We start from the raw sequence: 25,810 nt of genomic DNA on the forward strand, positions 1-25,810 counted from the left end.
CACGCTCCTCTTTGGTTTTAACTATTTCAAACTGACCCAAACAAACTCTTGCCTGCTTGTTGTTTGTGATGTGCAGGTGAACATTCAGCCGTCCGAGTGGCACCGTGCTCTCCTCCTGCCTCAGGCCTGGAGAGGTTTCATGAGCCGAGCTTTCCACGCTGTCCTACAGGTTTGTGCTTCTGGCAACTGATAGATCGATGACATGTTTATTGAAGAAATGATCAGTACTGCGTGTGGTTCGAGATAGGACACCTTCTCCATGCACTGTTAAGTAGAGCAAGGAGATTCATAACACTGTGTACTGAATTGAACATGGGGATGGAAGTCTTTGGCTTCCAATACTCACATTTATTTTCATTCTTTATTTTATTTAATGTGATTTATTTAAATTATTTTCAATTTGTGTCTGCATGATGTAAACCCAAAGAAAACATGGGCAGGTAATAAAACAAGCTGAAATGGAGTCTGACAATACATTTTCCACCTAGAAAATAGGAGCTTTTATAACTCTGAGTCTTTTATAGTCTTGTAGAGTAGGTCACCTGCTCCAAATCATAGATATGCCAGATTCTTTGGGTCCACTAATCGCACTTGAGTGTCTCGGGCTTTAACCAGTTAATAGTAACACACATCATTGCTGTGGTTGGTAGGATCTTCCCACTAAGCCCTCAGGTTTGACCTCTAATAAGGCGATACGTTGGTCTTGAGGGTGTCTGTGTGGAAAACCTCTCAAAGAGCTCGATAAACCTCTTCCCAGAATGGTCGTTTTCAGAACATGACCAGAATATGTGAAGATGATTTCCTTAACAGTTTCTCCAACATGTGTCAGTGTGTGTTAGGCCCATCTTATTATTATTATTATCGGTGGTGTTCCATATTATCAATAATTCTTCCCACGTGTTAGTGACCAAGTGTGCTTCAGAGCATATTGCATCTCAGCCTCCCATCTTTCTTTTAATTTGTACTGAATTATTTGGGTTGATAAATAAATGATGCTAATGATGCTAGAGATAACATTTCCCTCATCATTCCTCAGTTGTAAATGTATCAAGCATTTCTCTGATCCTGTGGGATTTACAATTTTGTCCCAGTGTTTGTGTTTTGATAAAAATGTTTGTATTGTGAAAACCTAACAGAGTCACTTTTAGGAAGGAGACTATCATTTCGTAATTGTTCAGATGGCTTCAGATTGTCCCTTTCACACAGTTAGTGCACATAATCAAGTCCATATCTGACCATCTTTTGAATCTTATATCTAATTGAAAAGGTGTGAAATCTTTCATTTTGCCTGTTTGTCTCAGGAGGAATTGATGTGGAGAGCTTAAATGAGTATCGTATCTCTCTCCATGATCATAAGGTGAACATATCTTTTTCATGCAGCTCAGGTGGAAGTTGCTGGCATTGGCTTTTTTCAAGTTAAACCATGAGATCTCTTATCCACACTGTTGGGAGGAGCAACCTGAGCAGTACATTCATCTATATGCTCTTCATGTGTCCTAGTAGGGACGAAGGCAGCGCTGTTCATCTGTCCATATCGTTACTGATACTTCTGAATATTTGTTATTTTATTATAATTGTACATTTACAACCGTGAGTCTTTCTTTGGTTTTGACAGTCATTTCGATGTTTCCCTGCGTGGTGAACTGAAGTGTGGTTGTGTTTTGTGTCTTCAGGGTCGACGTGCTGATTTGGAGATGCAGCAGAAACAAGGCAAAGAGGAGCCGGAAGAGCTGCAGTACAAACAGCACTGTGCCTGGTTGTGGTGAGTCACACACACCTGTCAATCACTGCTACTGTATGTTTACACACACACACACTACTACTGTTTTCTTACTAAAGGGGGTTCAGCAGTAGCATGTCGTAAAGCCTTTATTATCGTATTAGCTAGTGATACTTTTCACTAAACTCAATTTCAGGACATTGTAGCTCAAAATGAGAAAACGGCAAGAAGGTGTCTTTACGTGTGAAAAAGGTTGCTAAATAACTTTCAATGTACACATATATATATATATATATATATATATATATATATATATATATATATATATATATACAATTATTTTAAGACGGGTAGCAGCATTGTCATGGTGACTCATGACTTGGACACGAACAGCCGGCAAGACTCCCTCACCATTCTTCACAGAGGTCTGAAACTTATTGTTCAAAACACATTTTTGTTGTTTTAGATGATAATTCACTCTTGACTTGACATTAGCAAAAGGATTGAGACAAAAGTTATTAAACCACAACATTTCTATACTGTATGTTGCCGTTTCATATTATATTTTTACTCACTGCAGTTAGAGGGACATTTCTACTTTTAGCTTTTTCTTTATTCCGATTTGTTTTCTATTGAGCACCAAATCAAACAATGACATGGGAATGTACAAAACCTTTTACTGAAAATGTGCTTAACGCATACTGTTTATAACAACATATAAGTTTGTTTGTTTACATGTCAAGCTGCTCTTTTTTTTGCTAGCAGCTACATTTAGCTACACTGTAGCAATTTTGCTAGCACTGTGCTTATTTCCAAAGTACTTGTGTCGAAGATGTCGGTATACATAGTAAAACTAATATATACATAGTTTAAACATATGCATGAATAAAATATGCATGTACACTAACCTAAAACTAAATCAACTAAGACCAAAAGTAGAAAGGGAGATGGAGCCATTGAGTGAAAGTGACAGGTAACAGTTAGAATGCTCTAAATTCACTGGTTCCCAACCTCGGGGCCCTAAAGGTCACCAAAGCTTCACAGCATCAGCCAAGCATCAGGGAAAGGAAAACAGTTTGTCAAAAAAGAAGAAGCTTTAGATAGATTAGATATGTGTCATTGTTAAAAGATATATCTAAATTCATATTACAGAGAGAATTGTATTACAAATTATGAAAATAACAGGAAAAGTCATCTATGATACAATATTCACAGGAAATACTCTGCTCATAATTCATCCAAATGGTTGTACTTCCTGCAGTTAATGCGTTCACTATTTGGGTTAATAGTACAATTTCATTTGTTCTGTGCTGTTATTGTTATGCATTCAATATAAAATGAAATATCTATAAAATACGTCACTTACTCAATGACTCAAAGGTTTGGGACCACTGCTCTAAATTATAAGCGTTGAATAAACTGTTCAGAAAAGTGCGTCTGTGTCACTACGATACAAATATCGATATAGAAATATACTGTAAATTATGACTGGAAAATTTAATTAAAATTAAAATTGTACCTACCTTTTTTTAGCTTAGTTGATCATCACAGTCTGAATGCTGTGTTTTCACCCTGATCAAACTACAGTCGGTTACTTTAGAACAGACGCACACAAAGTAAAGCGCTGTAGCAGCCAGGTGACTGATGAAAGGAGAGAGTGTGTCAGTGTGCCTTTGAATACATGCTGTTATTCATTGCATTAGCAGAAGAAGAGTCCTCCGTTCATACTGCGTTTCTCATCTTTCTTTCATCCTTTCTTCCTCGTCTCTCCGTCTTTGTCTTCCTGTCCCTTTCAGGGCCAGAGATCAGCTGGCAGACGTCATCAAGGCTGCTACGAAGTGAGTCCTGCTTCACAACATTTTACTTCCACGGGAAACAAAAATGGTCGAATTTACGACTTGAAATACTGAGTGTCAATGCTAACAGTAGTGTGTTCTCTGTGTTCTTCAGGGACAGTCCTGTAGTTCAGGGAAACTCCATCCTGGCTCTGAGCGGCCTGGCTGCTGTCCTGGCTAAATATGAGAGCAACCTGCCTGCTGATGGAGACGGCAGCCTCAGGGTAACAATCTCAATATCTATGTTATGAAATATATTGCTTCATCACTGTGTGACATGATACAATATGTCAAACCTAATAACTTCAGCTTTGGTTGGCTTCACGAAAGGGATGGTAGGTTTAATAAGTTCATTCATTTCTTAATTAATCATGTGTTCATTTTGAAGTAATCTTATTTTAATTAGATACAAAAATGTGATAGAATGTGTGTTAATTAACACAATTATTGTTATGATTAACAGTAGTATTCATGTTATTAAAGTGAATTATTACTGTACGTATTGTTCTTGTACTGTGGGTTTTGTCCCATCAGGCAGTAGATTGATCTTTTTTTAAATGTATTTAATAAATAATTACATGCAGTATTTCCTTCCGGTCTGTTCATAGTCAAGATCATAATATATATATCTCTCAATAATCAAAGAGATGCTATGATATTATAGTGATCTTAAACAGGTGCTACAATGTCATGTGTGTTATTAAAGAATTAGTCTGGTCATAATAATCTGAAGACCAAAAGCAACAAGAAAGCAAATCTATTAAAACACACTGTTAAATGACAACCATGCGAGACCCTTAACTGTCTCCCAGTCAGCTACAGGAGTGATTTAAACATCCCCTAGTCTCCTGCAAAGCTGTGTGTAACCCCCCTGCAGCTGTGGCTTTAGAGACAGTGCAGAATAGAACAGAACAGAATAGAAATTAGGGGAATTATCAAATCTAATCTAGGTTCAATGAGGAGATTTGTGAATGTCACTTGTTTGACTGCTACACAGACAAGAAATATCCACCCCGAATCACACGAAGCAACGTTTTTTTACAAAGGTTTAATTCGGACACAATATAATAATCAATAGTACAACAATTTCACATTTCCAAACATCAAAGGGTGTTCACGCATGTAGTATGAAAATCAACACAAACCTCTGAGATCTCAGGAATAAAATTAAATTGAAAAAAAAATGATAAAAGAAAGAGTTCAGTTCTCAAATGTCCTACCGCCCCCCCTGTGCACAATGTCCAGTGAAATGGACTCCAGGTGAACTGTGATGTCCGATCGAGATGGAGATTCCCTCAGGTGAAGGTAGATGGTAAGATGAATGGAGAGAGTGGTGACAGGCAGGACGGTGGATGGACGACACCTCCGGTTCCAGCGAAGAAGCGATACAAAAAAAACCCAGCCTATGCACATATGCAGGACAATAGTTCATTACTAAATTTACTCAACTGGGCCTGCAACCCGCATGGCTGTAAACATCACACACAATATAACAACTAATTAGCGAACATACATAACTCAAAGCATTCAATTACAATCATTACATCTTCATGAATGTTTTTTTTTCCTATCCTCTTCAGATTTATCCTGACTGTTTTTTTCTTTTCGTAAAATACAACTTACATACAAACTTACTCCTAAATATCGTCGAGCATTCATGCTAACAAAGCTAACATGCAACGGTAAAAGCATTGAACTTCAATTCACTTACCAGGATATCAAACGTTCTAAGAATCTCCAGGCGAAACTGCAGCTCTTCAGTGACTCGTCGTCTAACATTCAATATAAAGTTGTTAACTTTATTCTCTCAGAATCTAACTAATCTTTTTTTCCCTCCTCACAACTTCTACTATACTAAAGCACAGACGGAAAAAACAAAGATCCTCTAATAAAAAAACGGATTATCACTTCTATCGATCTCTGTATGGCGAAACAAAGATCGTTTATTAAGGATAAGATTGACTCTCCTAGCATTCTTCTGTGTACAGAGGGAAAAAAACGGCTATCTGACCACCTGTCGACCTCACTTAAAGGGACAGTAACATAGTTCCAAAACATAATAATTAAGATCCAGATTAAATTATTATTCTGGTTACATTTGCATTGTCAACCATTCAACTTATATTACCTAGTTGTGTCCTAGTGATGATCCTCAGAACAGGTCTGTCCCCCAAACAACGATGTGATCAAGTTCATGATGGGATTCCAAGTGTAGGAAATATATTTTCCTCACTGACTTTTTGCTGTAGGCTGGACCAGAGTTTGTGCCCACAGCCAGCTGGCTGGCCATGGTTGTCAACACCCTGCTCAGCATCAGCAGCAGCAGCTACAAGGCCAAAGGACAAGTCTTCCCATGGTTCCTACATGTAAGTTTCATCTGGGTTCCTAAAAGCTACGATAAATATGTCAGCAGATAAAGGTCCCATATTGTAGAAAGGGAGATTCCCATGTCTAGGTGCTCTATAAAGTATCCAAATGAAACGCTTACTTCACGGAGAAATGCACACAGCACATGGTCAGAAACTGTGTCTTTAAACGAGCCGTCAGGCCCTCAGTGAGGTTGTGACATCTGAGCTTTACAGTAATGCTAAACTTTGTGTAGTTGACACACACAGTGAGTCAATGGGTGCAGTGAAGCTGTGAAAACAGAGACAGAGCTGATACGGAAGACCTATAACCCTGACCAATCGGAGCAGACTGGGCTTTTTCAGATGGGGGGCTCAGAGAGACGTTTCAGATAGAGGGTGGGGCTACAGGTGTATTCAGACAGACGGTATGAGAAAAACAATGTCTACTTTAATGTATGGTAGGTTACAGCATGTAGTCACATGGTTCATTCAAATGTTTTTAATCCAGTTTTCAATCTTCCTCTTGATGTTGCCTTGACACTTGAGATAAAAACCCATTCAATCATCTTGTGTGTGATGTGTGATCTATGTGTGTGATGAAACAAATATAAAAAACAGAAGGCTAGGCACAGTTTATGAAGTGGTTTTGGTTGACACTGACTCAAGTAACATCACTTGAGGACATTTATCAGACTTCACACAGCTCCATCTGGAGACACTACAGGCTTTATACTACTCTTTTCACATATGCAGTAAACTCCCCAACACCTGGAAACCACCTAATAGATACTTATGTGTACTTATGTGAATAGGGGTATTGATTTAAGACAGAAATCATTTGAAGCTATCTTTTAAGTTGCAGCAATGTGTTATTAATGAAGTGGCTCCTGAGAAAATGACATGTAATGAGCTTTAACTTCCTGTAGGTGTCCTTGGTTCTTTCCTAGTTTCTAACTGTGCTACAGCCGTACTGTACTTTCTCCTCACTGACTGAGTAATGATGGATTAATGGCATGTGTTGTTTGGCTGCTGTGTCAGTCTGCAGCCTCTTCAAGCTGTCAATCCACTCTAACTCCCTCCTCCTCCCCTCACAGCGGTCCTACTCGGGTGAGAACACAGCGAGTGCCATAGCTCGCTCCTGTGCCAGCCTGGCGTTGTCACTGCTGGTCCCGGTGCTGGTGGTGTGGCAGAGGGACGGTCTGGGACAGGTCCTGTCAGCGCTGCAGGCTGGCCTGCCGGGCTCCCCCACCGCCGACGACTCCCAGGCTGTCCAGTTCCACTCAGGCCTGGCACTCGGCATGGTGCTTTCCAGTCTGCACCACCAACGCCTTAGGTAGAGTCTGAATCTGTAGTAATAATCTGCACACGCTTTAACCCGTCATTTATTGTTAAACTGATTGTCTCTCCCTGTTATCCAGCGATGTCTCTGTTCAGAAGGACACTGATCTCCTCCTCAGCTCTCTGGATGCTCTGGAAAGTTGCTCCTTTAACCCCAACCTGGAATACAAGTGAGTGCTGAGTGCTTACCAGTACTAACCAACCAGTACTAACCAGTAGAGGATAACAATATGCAGTATGGTTTATACAATTGAATGGTTTCCAACTGCTGCTGTGTGAGCATTAGAGTCAACATTGTCATAAAGAAACATTTTCAAGTGTAGTGAATTCCCGGCATTGTGCTTATGTTTAGAAATATAATTTCCCACAAAGTAAAGTAAAGAAAGCCCATTGATGTCAGCTTCACTGGTCTTATGACCCAGTTTCCTTTTTCCCGGACCCCTTCCTCCTCTGTGCTCTCCCTCAGTACTGGCTGTGTGTTAGGTCTGGGTCTGGTACTCGCAGCTCTCTGCAGCAGTGGACAGACAAACCAACATGTCCATGTCACCCTGACACTGGACAAACTACTGTCCAACCTGCAGGACAGCAGTGGGCAGGGACGCATGCTGCAGGAGGTACAAACCAGTTTTACTACGATAGAGTTTTAGAGGTCTCGGAAATATTCTGTCCAGTGACTTGCACACTGATAGGAAAACTTTGTCTCAGTTAATGCCAGTATGTTTCTCACTTTTGGGTCAGTTTAGCTGTTTTATGAGGGTAAATGGTATCCATAGAAAACCTTTATTAGAAAATGGATTGTAATAGTTTTTTTGTAACTTTGACAACGTCCAACTGTGCAGGTTTTGGCGTACTCTGTGGCGTGTGTGAGCGTCTCGGCCTTCAGCGGAGGACTTATAGATGCTGACAAGGCGGAGGAGGTCATGAACACTCTGCGCACCCTGACTGAGGAGAGCCAGCAGGTCAGCAGGAGAGTCTCTTGTCAATGAGGTTGTTTTGGGGGCGTTAGCAGCTGCTCCATGCATGGTGATTCTGATGTTAACACGATGTCCTGACAACATCATAAAAAACAGACCATGTTGAGCCACACTGGTTTGAAAGATTTTCTAAAATCCCTCTGAATAAATGGCCCTTTCTGTTTGCTTCCATCCATTTTTTTGTCACTCATCCGGACCGATTCTTGGTAGTAGCAGGATAAGCAAGGTCATTTAGACGTCCCTCTAACCAACAACGATTTTCTGCTTCTCTGGGGGATCCTGAGGTGGTCCCAGGCCAGATGAGATATGTGATCCCTCTAGAAGCGAACGAGCAGACGCCCAATCCAGTGTTTTCTGGTAGGGAAGCCTGGCCTCAGACTTGGAGGTACTGACTCTCATCCAGTGTGTGCTGGAGGTCTGATGAAGCCAACAGAACCACATCATCTGCAAGGAGTAGAGATGAAATACTGAGAATTAAGAATTGTCTGTGTTAAAATTAGTTTTTCATCCTGGCTACACTGCTCGTTACAAAGCCAAGTCAAAGTACAAACTGATAATTAATCAAGAAGCAATTAAAACGTGGGAGGCAGAGTAGACTCCTATGCCATCAAACCAATACCAGGTGATCAAGCCTCTGTTAAATGTGGTCGCTTTTGCTATAGAAAAAATAGGATTCAGTATTTTGTACTAAGCACCATTCTGAGGCATCCTCTATAGTCTAACCCCCGGTTTCTATGCTGTTGTGATGTTTCTGTTCAGACTCCAGGCTTCTCCCTGGCTCTAGGGTTGGTGGTCCACGGCCTGTCAATGTCCGGCCATGGTAAAGCTGAGGACATCCATCCTCGTCTGCTGGCTGCTTGGATCAAGATCTTATTGGCCGAGGTCCTACATTTACATTAACTCTCCTATTTACAACTGCAATAGATAATATATTTACACACCATTAATCTCTATAAACAGATTCTGCATTCACATGTAGAATCTGTAGGCAATAGAACAACATGTAGGCATCGGAAGCCTTCTGGTTTCTGTTTGTAGTCCAAGTAGTATTGACCAATCACGTTCCAATAGGCTTTGGTTGAAAGCAGGTAAAGTCTGTGTGGAGAGCAAAAGCCGAAGTTTACATTTGACTTGCAAACTATAAACTGCACACAGTAATAATACAAGTCTAGTAATATAATTAAGTTGAAGCTTAATTATCATGAACAGTGTAACTTGTCTGTTGAATGTTCAGTCGTGGACTTGTCTTTGTGTTTCAGGGTTGTCCCACTATGCAGCGACTGGCTGCCATCAACGGCCTCGTGGCTTTAGTCGGATCTGAGAGTTCCCTCATTCAGGTAAGAAATGCACTTGTGTGTTGGGACAGCTAACCGCTAACTGGAGGTCCGTATCCTGGAGTTACGCTCTCCTCCCGACAAAGTAGTCTCCTGGTGGATGAAAATGCGAGTTGTTGTCTCGTTTGTACACTTTATATCTAATACAATAAGCAAACTATCAAAACATAAATGAACCCTGCACCTATCTCTACTTCTTCATCCTCTCATGTTGTATTTCAGAGGTGGGCTCTAGAGACTTCCAGAGAAAAACTTGAATTGTTGTAACCTTTAATGCCAGATGACTAATGTTTGTACTTTTCTCATAAATGATTGCAAAACCTACTACTAAACAAAATAATCCCAGTCAGTTTGATCATTAGCAGGGGTATAACATGCAGCAATGGTCCCGGCTGGAATTGATCTGAGGATGTTGAATTTAGTTATGTGGAATATGCCTTAACCATTAGGCTACTAGGGGACTCTTTCCCAATCTAAGCAGCTCCACTAAACTAACTCCAAAATTCACTAACTCTAGTTGGAAAGTTGCCAAGTCAGCATCTCTGACAGCCCCTCCCTCCAAAGCCACTCACCCAAAATTATAATAATGAAAGTAAAGTGCTTCTAAAATACGTTATCCATCCTTGCTTTAAGTACTTTATTGTCTGGCAATCAGGCCCAAGGGGCCAATAAATTGTTCCACTTTTTAAATATTGGGATTGAAGTATTTCTATTTGTAATAATTCATGTTTGCTCTAATGAGTCCTTGAATGTTTCTGTGTTACAGCAAACAAGTGAGTTGGAGCTTTCCTCCCAGCAGCAGAGCAGGCTGAATGAGGTTATTCGAGCCATCACACAGGTATGTCACATGACACATTTTATTCTTGATACTGTCAAGGTGTCAGACACTTGCTTTTTCCAAAACCTAGAGTAAAGCATGGTCACTGTTGCATTTTCTGTTTATTATTTTCTGTATTATTTCTATGAAATATTCCTGCTTGCTCTGAAGATACTATACAATGTAATAGAAACATTGGCTCGTCTTGCTCTCTTTTGCAGATCATAACATTCTCAGGAGCCATTGGTTTGCAGTCCAACAGTGCTTGTTTGGTTGGTCATTTGCATTTGTCCCACATGTCCACCAGTCACAGTCACACAGCAGGTAGGAACGGCACGGTCCCACTGTGATCCCCCACGTTCTCACGATTGACTGGGATGGAGCCTACTGCAGTTATTGTCTGTCTTCACAATGAGGAGCGATGTGGTGTCTTTGTCTTTTATTTCTCTGTGTCGTCCTCTCATGTTCTCAGTGCCTCAGGATTTCAGTTACCTCTCAGAGAAAAGCGTCATCAGATCCATTATTGACTTCATCACAGAGGCTGGAAAAAAAGGTTAGTTGACACGTTAAACAATGTTATTTTCGACAACATACCACAAATTTTAACATAAGATTTGAAAATATAGTACATAAATTGCCTGCATATGCTTGAATTTGACTTGTCACTCTCTTCCTTTGGACCCAGGTCCAGAGTTTGCTCATCCAGCTCTGGTTAAATCTGCTCTGACCCCACTGGCATCGGTTGGAACCAGCTTCCAGTACCCGCCCGTCAACTGGAGTGCTGTCCTGTCTCCTCTGATGAGGCTCAGCTTCGGTGAGAGCTCTCACACATGTGTCTGTTTGTGCCTCAGGGCTAGCAGAGTCCAAGCTCAGCATCTTTTTTGTCCTCGACAGGAGAGGATGTTCAGCATCAGTGTGTGCTGCTGGCAGCATGTCAGGCTCAGTCCTCTCAGAGTGCCTCTCTCTTTCTGGGCCCCTGGCTGTCACCGCCTCTTGTGCACAGTCTCAGTGTAAGTTCCTCTTGAGTATTGAGCGAAATGTGTCCACAGCATCGAACTTTCAGAAAGTGTCAATCAGCGAAGGTTGGCATCAGCCCAGCACAGACAAGGTTTCCTGGTGCAGGATGTAGAGTAGTACACAGGATGGAGGAGTCAACGTCAACGTCTTAACACTGTTCAGCAGGGTTTGTCTCACGCACTGTTATTGGTGGATATTAGCTCATCCCAGATATATTAGCTTCTGCAAATATGTCGGATTAAAGGTAAACGTGTCAGTACAGAAAGATACAAGATATAAAATAAGAAATGTTTGAGGTCATAAAACAGTAGCTCCATTACACAGTTGCCCTGCAGAGAGCACTGACATGTTGATAGATATATATATATAAAATGTACTGCACAGCACATATTTACATCGCGCTCCGTCTTGGCAACGACAGGCACTTGCTTAGTTGATGCTAGACTTTACTGCTTTACCACATGTTTGTAATGCAAACTCTTTTCGGTTGCTATAAGTTGACAGCTGTCTGTTTAACTGAGCAACAATAATGTTACTTTGCTTTATGGAGAGAAATTTGTCTCAATATTCAAAATCTACAAAGACTTTATTTACAAATGTTTATGACAATTAGTAAGTCATTTATGATGTTCATAAATGCATTGTTCAATCCACAAGCAAATGCCAACTAGTTTGAGCAAATGTAAAACTAACTAAAATCTTTTTTTTTACATATAGTATAAAATGATTTTGAAAAGCTTCCTGCACATATAGTTACATGTTTAAACACCAGCAGCCATATAAGAACTTTGCTAAATAAAATGCTGATTAAAATTGACTGATTTGTATCTAAGGAAATGTATAAGTAAACAAGTTTTTATTATGACCAGATGTTCACTGTGGCTTTTTGTACTTGACAGTTAGTGCTACAGATAGTGGGTACCAAAAGTATTAAGGTTCAATACCAAGCCCTACTTGTAATACAGTGAAAAATTACTTTGGAGGATTTATATTTCTCCTCCAGTACCAGACTCGGGCTCACCTGTTTGAGAGCCTGGGCTTGTGGATGAAGCATGTTGCTGAGGACAAGCTCCAGGTCCACATGGAGAGTCTGGGCCTGCAGCAGTTCCAGGAGGACCTCCGACCCCAGCGTCTGGCCCTGTGCCGGTCCCTGCTGCAGGGCCTCGCTCAGGCCATGGCTCTCCAAAACCCCCCCAACAACTGCTGGAACATCCTCTGCTCCACCACGGAGAAGATCTTCACCCTGCTGCCCAACCAAATCCAGGTACAAAGCAGAAATGAAACACGTTCAGAAAGTTCTTACTTTCATGACACTTCAGTTCATTTCTATTCTTCAACTAACATTTCAGCTTCTGTTAATGTTTATACACCAGCTGACGCTTCATTTGCTTTCATGATTAACAGTTCAACTGATATTTCAACACCTGACATGACAATCACTTTTGTCTCTTACACTTTACATGACAATTCAAATGCTTTTAACAGCTACACATTAAATAAATTCATTTTGCTCATCAAGTACTTACATTTTTTCCAGTTCATGTACTGTACCTCTTCTGACATTGCAGCTGCTGTCACTGTCAATAGTTTCCTTCAACTGTTAACATTGCTCACACTTTAACTGCCTTCTACACATTAATGGACTTTTGAACTGCCTTCAGTTTACACATTAAAGCTGGGGTAGGCAGTTTTAAAAATTTTAAATTAGTTTGAATTGGCTGTGATTTCAACAGACCATTCACCAAGAATATCCACCTATTTCTTTTGATGATGATGAATTAATTTGTTTTAGGATAATGAAGTGGATTTCTATGTGGGAATTGCCAAATGTCTGTCTGAGATGTCTGATGCAGAGATTGACCGAATCACACGAGTCACAGAGGTAGAGTATGATGCGACAAAGAGCCGATAAGTAAATGGTATATTGAAAAAAAGCAAAGCACTTGTGTCATGTGCTAACACGGTAAATGGTGTAGCTTATGTCTTAACTACAGAGTGTCTACCACACCTTTCTGATATTCCTAGATTTTATTGTCAATATAATCCTTACAGTCCGATTTAGCTTTGACCTGTTTTGGAAAATATTCAAATTTCTGTTTTCAGAGAAGATTCTTGTGTGTTAAGTACGGAAATGGAGTCAGTATGTGGTTAGCCTAGCTTAGCATAAAGGAAGCTGAGGGAAGCAACTAGCCTGGCTCTGTCCAAAAAATATCTACCTAGCAACATGTTGTCTTTAATCTGTACACAAACAGACATGTAAAAACTACCATTTGTGGGTTGAGGTGGAGTTCAGATAGCTAGCCTCAACTAGCTTAAAGCTATTGGGATAATTCTGATGGTTTACATTTATGCTAGTAAAACAACAAGACAATCCAGATAAAAACTGGTGCAGGCTTGTGGCTAGCAGCATGCTAACACATTCAACAAGCCACAATGTATTTTTTGATACTACAATTGGAGAGCGGCCAAGTACAATTTTTTTTTTTAATCTATACACATAGTTTAAAAAGCTACAGGGGATAAATAGCGCTGGACAATCTGTATATTTGTAAATGAAAGTGAAAACTCTGTACTGTTTAGACTCAGATGGAGAAGACCTGCTTCGTCCTGGCTTACTTGACCTCCCAAGGCCGAGTTCCCCTCCTGGGTCTCAATGACGTCATTGCCGGTGTGCTTCGTGGTTGGCCACGCCGCAGAGTCGGCTGGCTCCTCCTGCAGACTTTTTACCAGTGTCGCCTGGCCACCAGCCCCAATACAGGTTAGGAGCTGCTCTCGCTGCATTCACATCACACAGGAAAAGTGGCGATGCATTGTGGAAAATCTTTCAAGTTGCAAAAGAATGCTAAGCTTTCAACGCTAAAAAGAAACTATGGCGGTTTCTGATATGTCCACTAGATGGTACCAAAGTCAAGAATTTCTAAATTCCATAAATAATGATTGATTTATAAGCAAGGCAACACATAGTATGCCTCTTCTCAAGGTTTCTTTTTATTTATCTTTATCTGCATGCAACATGTGTATCATAGTTGTACAGTATGTTAATGTCCAATAATGTTTATTCTTCGTCATAGGCGTTTCAAAACGAATGGAGTGGCTGCTGGAGCTAATGGGACACATCCGAAATGTCGCCTACGGTGCAACCTCCATCACATGTGGAGACACCAAACTGGTATGTTTTTGTGAGCCATGCTGGAAAACTGCAGTGAGGTATTTCTAGAGCTGTCAGTGTGTTGTTACCACATGCCACAGATGATGTTTCAGCATGTAGGTGAGAGTCATTCCTGAGACGGTTTGGAATGCAGCTCCACTCTCGTTGTCACTAAAATAAGTTCAATGTGCAGACGGCTTTTACACTTTGTTGGTCGTATTTAACAGTAAAAAAACATAAAATGATCTGTCACATCTTTTTTTTTTTTAAAGGATTATTCTGGTTTATTTTAACTTGGGTTGTATTTTTGTAGTTGTTATCACTTCGGATGTTTTCTGATAAGTGGGAACACAGTGACATTGTTACAATGAAGTCCGATGGTGTAAGAAACACAAGCAGTCGGACAATCAGACCGGTTGTAAATGTGATTACCTTTGTGAACGATAGACAGTTCTGTAGAAATTAGACCCAAGTATTTATAATATACCAGATTAATATCTAAAGTACCCACCTGTAGGTCCATCTTCACAAAATCACACTGTGCTGTGCATTGGTCAGGGATCTCAGAATTTCTAAAGACACCAAATATTGTATGACGAGCTGAACGGGGCATATTGGATCTCAGCATCCTCCATATAAATAGTGAATATTTATATATTAGTGGCTATTGGTGGCTTCAATCCAACAATGTTGTTAGCAGTAGGAATTAGTTTAGGTGTATTGGTTCATAACATACATATAATAAGAGAACATTATTTTGAAATTAAAAATAAGTAAAAAAATCAAGAAACCTAAATATAGATCAGATGAAAATTTGAATAACAATACAAATAATACAATAAAATAAACAAATATGTACGATGTATCTGAATTAAAATGAAAGCTGTATAGAAGAGAATTGCGATGAAAATATGAAGAAAATATATTGTGCAACATTTGTTGTTGAATCGTGTTGAACAGTTGTTAGAATCGTCTTATTCCACACATTCTTTCTCCTTGTCAAAGCATGGCACCTACATTACCCACAATACAACTTGATTCTGTCAGTAGTGGCTAATGTAGCGCTAATGTAGCCGGGAGCCTCTGGCCTGCAGCAGAGATACGGAGCTGCAGAAGTCTGGTTAACTCACTTCTGTCTCATTTTCAAACTGACGCTGACTCAAGTGACATCACTTGAGGACATTTATCAGACTATACACAGCTCCCTCTGGACACACTGAATTATGTTGCTTGATGATCTGTCATACAGTTGGTGTTATAAGCTCCCAAGCAGTTTTACATCTCTACTCTATTTGTGTAACTTTGAACGGCCTGCATTAAAATGATCTGAACATAGAGTTCCCTTCTTTTCCTGCAGGCCACAGACTTCCTGTTCCAGGTCTTTGCTGCTGCTGTGGTTTCTTGGGGCGACCACTCCATGCCTCTCCTCCTCGGCGTCAGGGCCCAGTGGTTCCCATGGCAACCCGACTCCAAGCCCCAAACTCTGCAACACAGTCTGTACGGTGAGGAGTCACTCACGGACCGTGCCCTGCCGCAGTGCCTTCTGGGTTTGTCCCGTAGCCTGGCTCTGCTGCTGGACAAAGAGCCCTGGAGCAGCCAGACTCACAAGGTTAGTGAGTTTAATATTCTGCACTTTGAAAAACAATCACTACCTTTTTTAGAGCAGGATGACGACAACCTGAGCGTGTGTTTGTGTGTCTCAGTTCATAGACTGGCTTTTCAGCATCACAGAAGGTCCTGAACAGACTCTGTCAGCCACCACCGTCAGCACAGCCAAAGGTAAAGAATGCAAAAACAGCAGCAAACAATACTCCGTTCCAAAATGTTGAGCCCCAGAGAGTCATGCTCTTAAAATGACACCGTATGACACACTTCACTCTCCACAGAAACCTCTCTGTCCAGGTAACATGATTCCATTAAGTGATGTTCCAATACTCAGTGTTTGAAGTCTTAACACTCTCCTGGACTAAGAGTCTAACAGTGATGTCATGACTGTATGTGAGGCTTGAAACGGGGCCGAATTAAGAGACGGTGGATACCGTGCTGCCAATTGTCTCAGTGGCCAAATGTGGTACGACACCTCGTGTCCCTGAAAGCATGTCCCCATAGAGCAGGATCATCAACTACATGTGTCCATAGTCAGGGCAGCTTCACTCTTCCCATGTTGCTGCTATTCAGTTCTCAACCAGCGAAGCAAGCACAGCTTTGTGAGGGCCTGAAACCTGCATCGCTAACAAAGAGCTGACTGATGGATTTATGACATGTACCCACCCACGGGTCGAACGCACATATTTAAGGTTGCTAAATTATTTCTAATAGAATTATTTCCATCTGAAATGTTTAAGGGGTTACTTCAATATAGAAATAAAAAATGCTGCATATCGGATGGGAAGCTTTGGCAAGTATTTGCCCCATGGGCCGCCAGTTAGCTGAGCATCATCAACAGACCATCATTATATAAGAGAAGTATTCAACTGCAAACAATGTCAATTATTACTCTTATGTAGACCATGCAGGTTTCAAAATATACAAAAGAAATGGTCTTTACAAATGTTTTTTGAGGAAGGAAATGCATTCACCTACTGTGTTAGGCATCCAGGGTATACAGAACAAAGGCTGTCACAAAATCAGATTTCTACAACATGACTATTGCTGCCGATAGAGTTCAAGATAATGATATTATTGCAACATCTATAGAACGTATCAGTTAAATTGTTTATTGTGCGTTTTTTTTTTTTTGCCGTCAAAATAAGTGGAGAGAGTCTGTAACCAATACTGTATATACAGTATAAAATGATTTAATTACAACATATTATATATGTGTATTTAACATTTAACATTTTAAAAAGGTGTTGTAGGCAGGTGATGGACAAAAAAACAAGACAACAATGGAAATATCTAGAAGTCTGCATTATCTGATGGTTGTTGTTTCAGCTGCCCTGTTGGCCCTGAAGTCCTCCGCTGAGTTCAAGAAGAAAGCTGTGTGGACCAGAGCATACGGGTGGTAGCCCAGAGGAGCCCACATAGGCAACACATACAGAGGCTCTTCACACAAACATGACTGGAACATCTTTCCTGCCTCTGACTGCTGGACATGCAGCGATGGCTCTGGATGTGTGAGGCTCACTTCAGCGACTACATCAATCACAACGTCAAGAGGAACGTGCCCTGTCAATACATGCCCATTAAAAGTTCAAATATTTGAGTTTGAGTTTCCGGCACTTGAGTTCATGTTCTCTAGAAAATACAGATTTTAATGATCCCACACTGCGATGACATCAAACACATCACAGAATTTTAAAAAGTAGTCCCTGATGAACTTCAGAGGAATATCCTGAAAGACTTCCAAACATTCAGTCTTTAAGGTGTCATTTCTGTTTCATCTTCTTGTTCCATTTCTCCAGGTGGTGATGTCTCTCCTTCAGCAGTTGCCAGACGGTCACAGAGGCCCCTTAAACAGACAACACTACTGTTAGAAAGTCCGAAAGAAAAACAAGACGCTGTGCCATTTTGTACAGCTGCAAAAAGATTGCTATCCTACTATGAGGAAGTCATAACCTGTCCCGCTCTGCCTCTGATTGGCTAGTGCTGGTTGCATTGGTTGGTTGGATTGGTTAGGTTTGATCATGAGGAGTGAGATTAGTTTGGGTATAAATATCAGGGTAAGCCAATCAGAGGGGAGTGGGGCGGGTCATGCCTTCGCTATAGTAGGATTCTTAATGAATCCTCCGCCTGTAGTATGGCTTGCCAGATTTGGGGTTTGAGCACAGAGTATAGTCTCTGTACAGGCACAATGGTACCAAACCTGGCATCCTGACTGACAGGAAGAAGCTGCAGCCAGCTGTTGTTTACCAAGAAGTAGTTCCAACAAGTAACTGCCCCAAAACCGCATGATAAAAGTGTCGGAAAAGAGACTCTGAGGGTGAATGTTTTCCTTGGTCTAGAAACCCGTAGAGCACCTCTTTCATTAGTGAAACATCACATTACAGATGACACAAACAGCCCCCTCATCCATCTTGTGCTGTATTGGCACAGTGTGGGGCGGCACCCACACAGACTTTTTTTGTGCTAAAAACTGCAGGGTCATTACGGTTTATCTGGTGAACTTCATGACAAAAGATGTTCAGTGTTTTGGTGTCAGATAAGCCTTCAAACTCTGTTAGTCAAACTGTCCTCTCCAATGCAGTCTGAATGCTGGCTAACATCTCACCAAGAGCCAGGACAGGCAGGTAGACCATCAGGAGGAAGGGGAGGTGAACGTGTGTTGACACTGTTGCATTCAAAGAGGAAGCGTTTGGTGCTGTTGGCGCCACATAAAGCAGGGCCTGGTATATAGTGACACCTGAGGAGGAAGAGGAACACATACAAGATGCTGAACTATTCCTTTAAAGTTCTAAGTTGTGGTGACGAGACGAACAGCGATGGAGAAATATTTGAAAAGAAAAAAAATGACTCTGAACTTGGTCCTGGACAAAATTCCACCCCAGATGAAAAGCCTCGTATGGATCAACTAATTGAGAGACTTGTCATTGAATTGTCAGCATATGCTGTATTTGTCTTTCTTTGGTTGGTTGTGTGCCGCGGGATCTTTTTAATGTAAGAAATGCTGCGGCTCAGAAAAGGTTGAAAAACACTGGTCTAAAGCACTGGTTCCCAACATGGGGGTCGCCAAAATTATTATTATTTGAGATATACAATTTTAAAAAATCTCACATGATAAAAAGAAGCCTAATAAGTATCTAACATTGTAAAAAATGATCAAAAGAAATACATAATACAGACAAAAAATTAATAACAGGAAACCCCATCTAACATTCATGCATTTATTGTTCACTATGTGGGATATTTGTACAGTTTATCAGTTATTCTGTACTGTTATTGTTATGCATTCAATATAATATGAAATATCCACAAGATATGTCACTCAGGGGTGTTCATTCATTGATAGAAAAGGATTCTTTAAGTATTCTGCTGCGGTTTAATAAAGAACATGTCCTACTAAAGTAAGACGGGATCAGATGTTTTGAAAGGACGCACACAGTCAGCCAGTGGTGAGTAGTTCACCGACTGCACCGTCTGTGTGTTACTGATATTCTAGGGCTTCTCAGCAGTTTGTATGCGGTGAACACGTGTTCTTTCCCCACACACTTCCTGACATTTTATCATCGGCTCTGCTTTGCCAACTCATTTCCTGTACGCTCCCACTACTTCCCTTATACGAAGAGCAGCCTTTGACACATTGCAGCAGCTCACAGTGTTCAGAGCATGTCACCGTATAACTGATGACCCTAAACGTAGTGAGATGCAGTCTGAGGCATGCCGGCCCGTTTGGTGTGATTTTGTAAAACTGCCAGTTTCACAACTTCACAGTAGGATGAAGTGGATAAAAGATGTAGTCACCTTCAGTGGCCACTGACAGGATGTATAAGGGGATGTAGAGTGTGTAGCGGGTCCACAGCATGGGGATGGAGGGTGTGTCCATTACACACAGCAGCTCATGTGGGTACCTGGCAGCACACAGGGCACAACGGCACAGTATTACACAATAACTGACAGCTGATTGGATCAGAAGGTACTCATAGTCACAGAAGACATATGTTCACCGTTACACTTCTGTATCAGGTACAAATGTTATTCTTTACAGACTCCTTACAAACCTACAGGAGAGTGCTTGAACCCTGGACATATAATGTACTAATGATCTACTATTTTCTAATATTAACAATGGATTAAATGACCGTTTGTAGTGACAAACCCACAGAGAATTATCACCGGCTCTGCGGTTCCCCTCAGCTAGCTCTACTGAGCTTTATAGCCTCTTTCTGCACATTGCACTGATTTTATGTTTAGAGGTCGTATTAAGTGGATTGAGGGTTCAAGTGGCTTAGATGTATTAATATAACTTATAGAAATATCAGACTCTGTTAGCTTTGTTCACGCCCTGTTTGATCGCCTGACCGCTCATGCTTTTGCTCCGTCACAGATGTTAATTTGATGAGTTCAATGTTATTTGTTATAACTGATAAGAATAAGAGGACAAAACTATGAAACCTGTACTTATTTTAGATTTGCATATAATGGAAAGGTGTTTCTAATATTGCGCCTATGGAGGAAGGGGTGGATCATATGTATGTGGTATCAACAGACGGATATCAGAAGCTTCACAAAGGAAGCATTTACTGCAGGGCTTTTCTAATTTCTATTTGTTTCTAACTGAATTAGACCACAGAGGTGTACAGGTTAAGTCTAAAGCTGTTCCAAGAGGCATGGCTGGACTACCAACGTAGCAAAATGAGCAACAGAAACCTCAGGCACTCTGCTTTTATTAATTTGATTAATTGTAGTTGTTAAGGAATTTATACTGCAATACCAATACAAAGACTAGTTTTACAGTCTTTTACCTATTTATATTGTGTTCACTTGGGGAATATTTGAAAATGCATCTGTGTGGGTGGGGCTGATAGACTCCAGAGCCCACTAAAAGGCTAATCCAGCTGTGCCTAGCAGTAGCTATTACTGGTGAAAGAGTCGCACAGTGAAATACAAATGCTATGAGATCATCCTCTGGGGAGCATGACTATTGACAGAAAGCATTACTGAAAACCACTGAATTGTCACTATATCTTGCTTTGGACCAAACTATTTGAACGATTAATAGACATACATCATTATCATTGGGCACCATTACCAGTGGAGAAAAAACAAATGTGTAAATAAACCTGGCAAAAGTGCAGCTCCTGCATTCCTGGAGGACCTAAAATGTGCAGCATAATCACAAACTGGATGGATGAAGTGAATGGAAGACACAGGCCTTAAGTCACATGCTCACCGTAGGAGGTCCAGAACGTTCCATAAGAGGAGCTGTGCACACACCACTGGTTTACTCTGGATCTTCTCCGGCATGATGACCATGATCAGTAGGAAGTTCTTCTCCATAACCTAAAAAATAGACGACACAATCCACCCACTGCTTCAAATGGATGAAGAAGTCTTGAATACACATTTGAGCATTTTATAACATCCACATGATTGTTTTTTGAGTTTGATACACACTTGGATGAAGCGAGGGAGGAGTCTGGCTTTCTCAATCCCATCTGCGATATGAAAAAGCTCCAGGATAGAGAGCAGCTGGCACAAACTCATCATAAAGCCAACAGAGTAAAATGTGTCTGCTAAGGCATCTGCAAAGTCAAAAATCAAATTGCATCATACAAACACGTGCCATTTAATGAGAATTAAAGCCTATTCCTGCTCTCCTGAGTTAAAACCAATAATGGGAGTTGGTCTTTCATGGTAAAAATCCACATTGCGCAGTATTGAATCATTTTCCCTTTTATTTGTATGAACCTTACCTTGACCAAATGTGAGAAACCTGGCTATGGTATTAGCCAGGATCCATGTGTGTCCACAGAACTGGAACAGGTTATACGAGAAAATGTAGGCGAGTCTGAAACTGAGCCTGTAAGAGAAACAAAAACAACTGGCATTTGTTCATTACTAGTTTTTAACACTCTGGACATCCTCCCTTGTACAAGTGTATAACCAATTATTATCGCTGGCTTCCTGGAGCGGAGTCATCGTTGATGTTATGTTACACCTCTTTTCCTGCTGTGACAAGTCAAAATGTCAGAAGGATCTATTTACTGTTGGAGTATAAGACAGATAAAGCTGAAGGGCTTTCATTTATCATTTTTACTGCTCTATTTCTAAGGAAAACACTGTACTTTTTCCATTTCATTACATTGATCTTATTAAAGCTATAGCTAGTTAAGCTGAAGGTAACACCATCACCCGATAAAGAAATAGTTACACAACGTAACTCACTCTAAAACCACATGTGTTGTTATTACTTCTCTTTTTAAATACAGGTTAAACAAATGCACTTCCCCCTGCTTCTGGACTTTATGCTAAGCTAGGCTAACAGCCTCCAGGCTTTTCTTAACGCACAGACATGAAATTGAGCAAATAAACGTATTCCCATTAAGTACATCTTGCTGCTAATACTTCAGTACTTTACCTTAAGGATAAAGGAGAAAGTAGCTTATTTGATTCATCTTTCAGTGGCATAAATCAATTAACAGGTTGCATTCAAGGGGTTAAGGAGCATTTGTTACTTTTGTTGGCCACTTGGGGGCAGCAAAACAAGCTGTAAACAACATCTGACATGTTATCACCTTATAAAGTTATTGTTGCTAACATGTTAGCAAACTTTAGCATCCTTTAAAGTCATGTTTCTGTCCACCTGACAAATCAGGTCCAATATTCTCCCTTCTTTCAGCTCTGGTTTGGTCTCCACCAACTCCTGAGAAACACATCTGTCTCTTTAGCTCAGGGGTGCCCAATACGTCGATCGCGATCGACCGGTAGTGCCGGTAGATCGCATGCCATTCAAAATAAATGTGATGTCCTCATGGCATTTGCCACTTGATTGACGTACAGTGCAGCCAGTCTGAGATCACGTCTTTTCTAACACACGAGTCACCACGTATGCGCGATCAACAACGTGAGCTACTGCAAAACTCCGCGAGCTAATTAGTTAGCCTTCCAATTTATTTCTACTAAAGAAGCTAAAGCTGCAGCGCCATGTTTTGGGGAACTTCCAAAACCTCGCGTCAGAGCTGGAGACGCAATGGAAGGCTGATATGTACTGTAGCTTTATCTGGACTTTTTCACCGAAACGTGGGTAAAGGAGAGCATGGAGAATGAACCAAAGCAGAAAAGTTCTGACCAGGCTTTAAAACCCAAACAATGAGCTGAAAGAGACTAAAAAGGCCGAGCCGAGGGGAACTGTAGAGATGGTGATAATTCGCTGTGGCTTCATCACTAAGAGCGTCCCCTTGTCATTCGATATCTTGTTTATATGTAAATATTGATTACGGCAGCTATAAGTACATTCTGCTGTCATCAAAATAAAGAGTACTTTCTTTTAAGACTAAAACGATGTTTGCAGAGAAGTCCTTCAAGGAAGTTTCTTCTTCTTTTCTAATGCCTGCAACGTAATACGTTTATTACTAAATCTCTACTGTTGCTAGTAATTCTGACTCTTCCCTGTAAGAGTATAACAATATGCCTTCATTGCACATGATATCAGTGCAAATAAAGATTTAATGTACAAAAATGTCGTTTTTCATCACTGACTGCAGATTAAAAAACATTCATTGTGTTGGTTTTAAAACTCATATGAGCTCATCTTGGATATGAAGCCTGCAAAATGAGCACCAATGCGTCCGATACATTTGAACTCTAAGCCAGTTGTACAGTATTTAGCTGTTAATGCTTGGAAAGATGACAGAAAATGAAGCTTTGTATATGATTGGCCTGACATTCCTCAACACGCCCTGTATAAGCAGAAAATTCTTTCCCAAGCCAGAACACAGACGCTGCTTAAAACTCTCTCTATACTCACTTACATTCTCCCTCTGAAGTCTCCTTTTGTTCCAGGTACATGAAGAGCTTTCTGCTCATAGTCCCAGGATCATGTTGTGGTGCAGTTCGTAGCTCCTTGCAGCAGTTTCCCCCTAGTTCAAAGGGACCCGCCTCTGACTTGATCTTCCTTCACAACTGGGAGCAGCAGAAATGCTGCAATATCTGTGTTTTTGTAGTTCTTCCTCAGGCTGATGGTTACGGCTATTACTTTGCAGCAAGTAGGAAGTGGACATTCCACGTGCAGGTCTGACGTCGGATAGTCCCAGCCCCCTGAAAGAAGACTACGAGCTGACTGTGGCTCAGGACAGACAGACAGAGAGAAGGAGCAGCAGGAGCACAATGAGCCACACTCACAGTGTCTAGAACTCAAACACCACCAGACAGTTTCAGAACTCCAAACGGTACTGTATGGTGAAATGAGGGAAAGTGTAAACTCTTGACACACACTGGCTTACTGAACAGTAACACAGCAGCACACAGTACATGTAAACTATAACACTGATATTTTCCACACAAAACAACAATGTGCAGAACAATCAACTCCAGAGAATCTGTTTAAATGATATCGACAAAGATAATCTGTATTTTCTCAGCAAAACACATGACATCATCAAAAGGAATGTGTTGATCTGCTGATTCTTGTTCCTGACATTCCTGTCACTCAACTCTTACTGAAGACTTGCATACATAAAAACAAATCTGAAATATGGTATTTTATTCTTAAAAAAGGCTTAAAACTAGTTTTTATTTATTTGGAGCTCTATTACACAGAGGAATATGAAATATGATACACACGTTCACAGGATACAGCCTTGTAGCCCTTGGTTGGCTATGATTAGCCATTTTATTATTAACAACCAAAGCAGCAAGAGCCACTTTAATTCAATTTGTAACCTGTACATCGATGTTGTAATTGATCATCATACTGGCTCACTGTATTTTAAAGTGTATTTTTTGTACTTGTGTGCTTGTAATGTGTTGTTATTTAAAAGAAGGAGAGAAAAGCTTTAACATTTCGAGGATTTCCAAACACGTTCAGAATATAACGGTATCCGCTGCTCTCTAGTGGTGGAAAGAACAAGTCCACAATCAAGGTCATAGGTCATCAATCTTTGATAGCAAACACTTTGTAGAAACAGAACATGTGTGTTCTGTGTCATCCCTCAGTCTGGGTGGCAGAAACAGTTAGCGGGGTCATAAAGGTCATAGAGGGTCAAGGCCAGGGCAGAGAGGAGGGATATTACATGTCTGTATGGATGATAGCTTACCTTGCATATTACACTTCAATTAAGGTTATGAAATATAAATAATTCAGTGAAAGTGTCTGTTTCTCAATAGGGCATAGGGAGAACACAACACGGCACGTAACAGTTGTACTGACTTAAGACAAAAAACTTGTGTAAACGTTCATTTGTACCAAATCTTGAGTCAGATTATGATTAGTTTTGCTTGACATAAAGACTGGAAACAGGTAACACTAGTGAGCCAACTCTGTCCAAATTTTGAAAGTACACCTGTACCAGCACCTCTAAAGATCCCGGAGTAACATGTTGTATCCTGTTTCTATTCAGAACTACACACAAAAAGGAAAAGAAAGTGCAAGTGAGTGGGTCCCGCGTGTGAAAATCAAACAGCCGCGCACATATTACTTTTGCGAGCGCTTTCACATCACTCCGCACAGAATATTTCTACTCGCGCGAGCAAAATCGCAGCCTGCGAGGAGAAAACCATGCTTTGAGCGCGAGGGGCGTCCCCTAGCACTAATATCACTGCTATTCTTTCACCCTCGCGAAACTTTAACCTGCTCCCCCATGAGTGGTTTTTCTTTTTGACACTAAGTCACCATTGTATCA

The 25,810-nt window shown here is 40.8% G+C and overlaps 2 protein-coding genes across 3 annotated transcripts in view; one reads left to right on the forward strand and one right to left on the reverse strand.

Annotated features, from left to right (window-relative positions):
- The window catches only part of focad (focadhesin), a 44,052-nt gene extending 26,456 nt beyond the window's left edge, over nt 1–17,596 (forward strand). Inside the window, exons 22-44 of the mRNA XM_079184942.1 lie at nt 77–169; nt 1,674–1,762; nt 3,517–3,558; nt 3,671–3,779; nt 5,805–5,921; nt 6,998–7,236; nt 7,322–7,411; nt 7,708–7,855; nt 8,081–8,200; nt 8,975–9,097; nt 9,475–9,552; nt 10,316–10,387; nt 10,588–10,690; nt 10,839–10,919; nt 11,052–11,180; nt 11,261–11,376; nt 12,387–12,647; nt 13,176–13,265; nt 13,964–14,141; nt 14,455–14,552; nt 15,889–16,140; nt 16,235–16,310; nt 17,466–17,596. Of these exons, the coding sequence (XP_079041068.1) occupies nt 77–169; nt 1,674–1,762; nt 3,517–3,558; nt 3,671–3,779; nt 5,805–5,921; nt 6,998–7,236; nt 7,322–7,411; nt 7,708–7,855; nt 8,081–8,200; nt 8,975–9,097; nt 9,475–9,552; nt 10,316–10,387; nt 10,588–10,690; nt 10,839–10,919; nt 11,052–11,180; nt 11,261–11,376; nt 12,387–12,647; nt 13,176–13,265; nt 13,964–14,141; nt 14,455–14,552; nt 15,889–16,140; nt 16,235–16,310; nt 17,466–17,539 (2,778 nt within the window). The 3' untranslated portion in view covers nt 17,540–17,596. The remainder of the gene's footprint in view (nt 1–76; nt 170–1,673; nt 1,763–3,516; nt 3,559–3,670; nt 3,780–5,804; nt 5,922–6,997; nt 7,237–7,321; nt 7,412–7,707; nt 7,856–8,080; nt 8,201–8,974; nt 9,098–9,474; nt 9,553–10,315; nt 10,388–10,587; nt 10,691–10,838; nt 10,920–11,051; nt 11,181–11,260; nt 11,377–12,386; nt 12,648–13,175; nt 13,266–13,963; nt 14,142–14,454; nt 14,553–15,888; nt 16,141–16,234; nt 16,311–17,465) is intronic.
- hacd4 (3-hydroxyacyl-CoA dehydratase 4) lies at nt 17,279–24,279 on the reverse strand. Of its 2 annotated transcripts, none has more exons than XM_079184943.1 (7): nt 23,938–24,279; nt 21,884–21,990; nt 21,585–21,712; nt 21,361–21,470; nt 19,932–20,038; nt 18,742–18,873; nt 17,279–17,982 (listed from the first exon to the last, which is right to left on the reverse strand). In XM_079184943.1, exons 1-7 carry the CDS (start codon nt 23,994–23,996, stop codon nt 17,900–17,902), a joined length of 726 nt encoding a protein of 241 aa, XP_079041069.1. In that variant the 5' UTR covers nt 23,997–24,279; the 3' UTR covers nt 17,279–17,899. The 2 variants fall into 2 exon arrangements, with proteins under 2 accessions (XP_079041069.1, XP_079041070.1); XM_079184944.1 differs by having other exon boundaries at nt 23,942–24,275.
- Between the last annotated feature and the right edge of the window lie 1,531 nt (nt 24,280–25,810).

The sequence above is a fragment of the Pholis gunnellus genome, assembly GCF_910591455.1.
Source record: "Pholis gunnellus genome assembly, chromosome: 23".
Lineage (NCBI taxonomy): Eukaryota > Metazoa > Chordata > Actinopteri > Perciformes > Pholidae > Pholis > Pholis gunnellus.

Coding starts and splice junctions, on each gene's coding strand:
- hacd4 (XM_079184943.1), bottom strand. CDS start 23,996: ATGAGCAGAAAGCTCTTCATGTACCTGGAACAAAAGGAGACTTCAGAG. Junction 20,039..21,360: donor AACGTTCTGGACCTCCTACG/GTGAGCATGTGA, acceptor GTGTGCTGCCAG/GTACCCACATGAGCTGCTGT. Junction 17,983..18,741: donor CCTGCCTGTCCTGGCTCTTG/GTGAGATGTTAG, acceptor TGTCTGTTTAAG/GGGCCTCTGTGACCGTCTGG.